We start from the raw sequence: 4,371 nt of genomic DNA, 5'->3' as shown, positions 1-4,371 counted from the left end.
TCAGAGCGCGTTTGCATCAAAAAGTTGTCCACTGCAAAAATAAAGCTCCAAACATGTTTAGTACATTCTCACAATTTGAGTAGATTTGAAAAAGTTTGAAGTTCTTTTGTAGGCGTTTAAAAACTTAGGTCGAATGATAGAGGGTTTTTGAGTATAACTTTCTTAAAAATTTGAATTTTCGAAAATTTCAAAAACTAAAAAATAGGTTTTAAAATTCGTAACAAGACCTACCTCCAATTTAGAGCTGAATCCATGCACAATCCGCCCGAAACAGTGTTTTGATCTCTCCACAAACGCCTTCCGAAAGTCCCCATCCGTTTCTTTGACTCGAACGACTTCTAATTCCACGTCATCCACTTTTTTGGGCTTTCCCTCCTTTTCATTCATCTGGATCTCCTGCCAGACGTCTTCTGGATCCACGTGGTTGCGACTTCTGAATGTGAAGACGTCACCGCTCTTTTCAGCCAACTCCATCAGCGCTTCTGAATCCATAAATTCCGGAATGTCCACTTTTCGCTCATCGTTACGATAGTGTTTGTAGAGCTCATCCATTGGAATGTGTTTTGGAAGACTGCAAGTGTGCTCTAGTGAGAATTTGAGAAAAAAAGTTCCCGGAAACTTTTTAAAACTTACATCACTTTCGTATCCTTTTCCGGCTTGTATTCTGGCATTGGTGCTCGTTCGGGCACTTCAGAAGGCCTCAGAATTTTGACGCCTTCATTTCGCGGGGACTGCGGATCCTGGGGGATCGCAGTGAGACGACGACGACCGCGTGCAGCTGAAAATTGTCATTGGAGCGCGGTTTTCAAAAAAGGTGGTTTTTGTCAACGGAGCGCGTTTTCACGGAAAATGCGAAAGTGCGCTCCATTGACAAAAAATTCAAAATTTGCTCCGTCGAGGGCGTTTTTTTCAATTTTTGTCAATTTTTATCAAATTTTCCAAATTTTTGCCATTTTCCTTCAAAACTATGGAAAACGCGCTCCATTGATGACAATTCCAAATTTCCGCAATAGAGCGTATTTTCTTCATTTTCTCCATTTTTTTCACGAATTTTCGATTTTCGCAGTATTTTTAATACAACCTTCTAGACAAATTTTAAAACTCCGCTGTTCTAAATGCGCTCCATTGACAAAAATCCAAAATATTCTCAATAGAGCGTATTTTCTGCTTTTTTCTCATTTTTTCGAATTCGCAATCTTTAAAATTTCACCCCAAAACTAACGAAAATGCGCTCCATTGACAAAATTTCGCAAATTTTTCAATGTAGCGCATTTTCATCTGAAATTCTGCAAATGCGCTCTAATGACAAAAATTTCGAAAATTTCTCAATAGAACGTATTTTCTCCTTTTTTCAAACGTTTTTTGAAAGACTTTTGTTAAATTTTCAATTTTGATACAACATTTCATCGAAAAATTCTCCCAAAAATTCTGCAAATGCGCTCCATTGACAAAAATGTCAAAAATTTCGCAATAGAGCGCGTTTTCTTCAATTTCTTGTTTTTGTTTCAAAGTGTCAGTATATTTCAAGTTTTGCCGTAGTTATAATACCACGTTCCATTTAAATGATCACCCGAAAACGCTGCAAATGCGCTCCATTGACAAAATTTCGAATCCTTCTCAATAGAGCGCATTTTCTACATTTTTCTCAAATTTTGAAATTCGCAATCTGCAAAATTTCTCCCCAAAACTAACGAAAACGCGCTTCATTAACAAAAAGTCAAAGTTTCAGCAATAGAGTAGCGCGCGTTTTCATCTAAAATTTTGCTAACGCGCTCCATTGACAAAAATCTCGGAGTTCTCTCAATAGAGCGCGATTTCTCCATTTTTCTTGTTTTTGTTTAAGTTTTCACGATTCGTGGTAGTTTTAACGCAACTATATATATATTTTTAATTTTTCATCTAAAAATATTGAAAACGCGCTCCATTGACAAAATTTCGAGATTTTCTCAATGGAGCGCATTTTCTTCAATTTTGTCCACTTTTGTAAAATTTTCAAGTTTTGCAGTATTTTTAATACAACTTTTTATTTTAAAAATACATCTAAAATTCTGCAAATGCGCTCCATTGACAAAAATGTCAAAATGTTCGCAATAGAGCACATCTACTTCAATTTCTCGTTTTTTTTTTCAAATTTTCAGTATATTTCAAGTTTTGCCATAGTTCTAATGCCATGTTCCATTTATATTATCACACGAAAATTTTGAAAACGCGCTCCATTGACAAAAACTTGAACTTTTCTCAATGGGTCGCATTCTCTTAATTTTTTTTTCGTTTTTTTTGTCAACTTTTAAAGTTTAGCAGTATTTTAGATTAGACTTTTCATTTAAAAAATTCGTCTGAAACTCTGCAAATGCGCTCCATTGACAACATTTCGCAAATTTCTCAACGGAGCGCACTTTCTTCAATTTCTTGTTTTTTTTTCTCAATTTTTACTTCTCGACGACGTCGGCTGAATCGGCGCTGGTGGTCCTGGAGCATCGCTGGCGTCTTTTGGTGGCTCTGCGGACATCTGAACAAACTTTTTGTTTTCGAAAATTTGAATTTTTCGGAAAAGGGGGCGGGGGTATAGGTTGATATCGTGTCCCAACGAAAAGGCATTTTAGTCAGGAAAAAAGTGTTTGTTTGGCGGGAAATTCAAATTTATTCAAATCCTCAAAAAACATTCGAAAAATTTCAGAACATTTTTGGGGGTATTTTTGGGGCTGGAAGAAGGGGTGCAATAAAATGGGATGAGGGATGGGGTCGGAAGACAAAATTCGGGATAATTAAAAATTGGGAAAAAATAGTAAAACAGGGAAGACGGAAGCAATAAATAATATAATTAGACACTGTTTTATAGGGGGGAAAAAGCAAGCTCAAAACGGGAAAATTTAGTGTCAGCAATATACAAAAAAGAGCTTTTTCGGGGTTATTTTTCATGGGGAATTTCGAGAAAATGGGAAAAAATAGTATAGAAAATGAGGAGAGTGCGAGAGAAAAAAAGAGAGAGGGGGAGGGAAGAAAAATCGATCACAGGCGACTGGATTCAAGATATAGGACACAGCGAAACGAGAGAGAGAGAAGAGAGAGAGAGTGTGTGTGTGTGTGTGTGACGAGGAGACGCAGAGAAGAAATTCCAGAATTCCAAATTTATTTACAGCACGATCCCTTCTGTTGTTGCTGTGGCTGATTCATGTCGACGGTGCCCGTTGGCTCTCCCTGCGCCGGTCCGATTGGCAGCTTCTTCGCTATCGCCATGAAAATGTCGTTCACGTTCATCGAGGTCTGCAAAATGCGCTTCGTTGAGAAAATCTTAAATTTCAAATTTTGCACATTTCCAAATGCGCTCTATTGAGAAAATCTTTGATCTCCGGAAAATGGCTTCAAAATCACTGAATTTCAAGTTCCAAGAAGTTTGAAAATGCGCTCTATTGAGAAAACCTTCTTTCAAAAAATTCAAAAACCTAAAGAAAATAGGTTTCAAAATAACGAAATTTTAAATTCCGAATTTTTGAAAATGCGCTCTATTGATAAAAACTTTCGAGAATGCAAAAACCTCAGGAAAATGCTTTGAAAATCATCAAATTCCGAATTTTCGTATTTTTGAAAATGCGCTCTATTGAGAAAACCTCAAAAATTTTTTTAAAATTGGATTTTGAAAATGCGCTCTACTGAGAAAACCTCAAAATTGGATTTTTGAAAATGCACTCTACTGAGAAAACCTCAAAAAAATTTTTAAAATTGGATTTTTGAAAATGCGCTCTATTGAGAAAACCTCAAAACTCCAAAATTTTGAAATTCGGTTTTTGCAAATTCGCTCTACCGAGACGTCGGAAAAGTCATTCTCAGTAGAGCGACGTTTCAGAATTTTGAGTTTGTGCTCAATAGAGCGCCTTTTTCAGCTATATACAAGAATTAGCGAATTTCTCGAAATCTCAATGGAGCGCATTCTCAAAAATCTTGAAAATTCAAATTTCTTCGATTTCTGAAGCTGTTCTCAGTAGAGCGCGTTTTTCAAACAACCGAGATATTTGAAATTCGCTCAATTTGTCGTAAATCTTTTGCCTTGACTGCAAACACTTTGATCTACGCGGTGTTTGCACACCAGACACCACGATTCACGACACTTTGAGCTAATGGGCTGAAAATCAGGTTTCAGGGATGAAAAGTCATGATAAACTCGATTTTGATAGTTTTAAGCTCATTCTCCTACTCTGGGACTGTGAAAATCGCCATTTTTCGTTTCAAACATTCTATTTCAGCATCGGAAACCATCACAATCGAGTCTCTCATAACTTTTTACCCCTGGAAACCGATTTTCAGCTTGATAGCTCGATTTGTCTGCAAACACCGCGTAGATCAAAGTGTTTGCAGAACAGACACCAAATTTTA

At 36.8% G+C, this 4,371-nt stretch overlaps 2 protein-coding genes across 2 annotated transcripts in view; both read right to left on the bottom strand.

The window, feature by feature from the left end:
* Positions 1-2,509, bottom strand: part of Cbr-uev-3 — a gene marked incomplete at both ends in the record, with an annotated part of 4,353 nt that extends 1,844 nt beyond the window's left edge. The window contains 3 exons of the mRNA XM_002646449.1: positions 232-571; positions 634-778; positions 2,434-2,509. Coding sequence (XP_002646495.1) covers positions 232-571; positions 634-778; positions 2,434-2,509 — 561 coding nt within the window. The remainder of the gene's footprint in view (positions 1-231; positions 572-633; positions 779-2,433) is intronic.
* Positions 2,510-3,129: 620 nt separating this feature from the next.
* CBG19476 overlaps positions 3,130-4,371 on the bottom strand; it is a gene marked incomplete at both ends in the record, with an annotated part of 2,698 nt that continues 1,456 nt past the window's right edge. The window contains one exon of the mRNA XM_002646448.1: positions 3,130-3,264. Coding sequence (XP_002646494.1) covers positions 3,130-3,264 — 135 coding nt within the window. The remainder of the gene's footprint in view (positions 3,265-4,371) is intronic.

The sequence above is a fragment of the Caenorhabditis briggsae genome (assembly GCF_000004555.2).
Source record: "Caenorhabditis briggsae complete genome, chrI, whole genome shotgun sequence".
Lineage (NCBI taxonomy): Eukaryota > Metazoa > Nematoda > Chromadorea > Rhabditida > Rhabditidae > Caenorhabditis > Caenorhabditis briggsae.
Note: the sequence above shows the minus strand (reverse complement) of the source record. Positions and strands in the feature narration are given on the sequence as shown.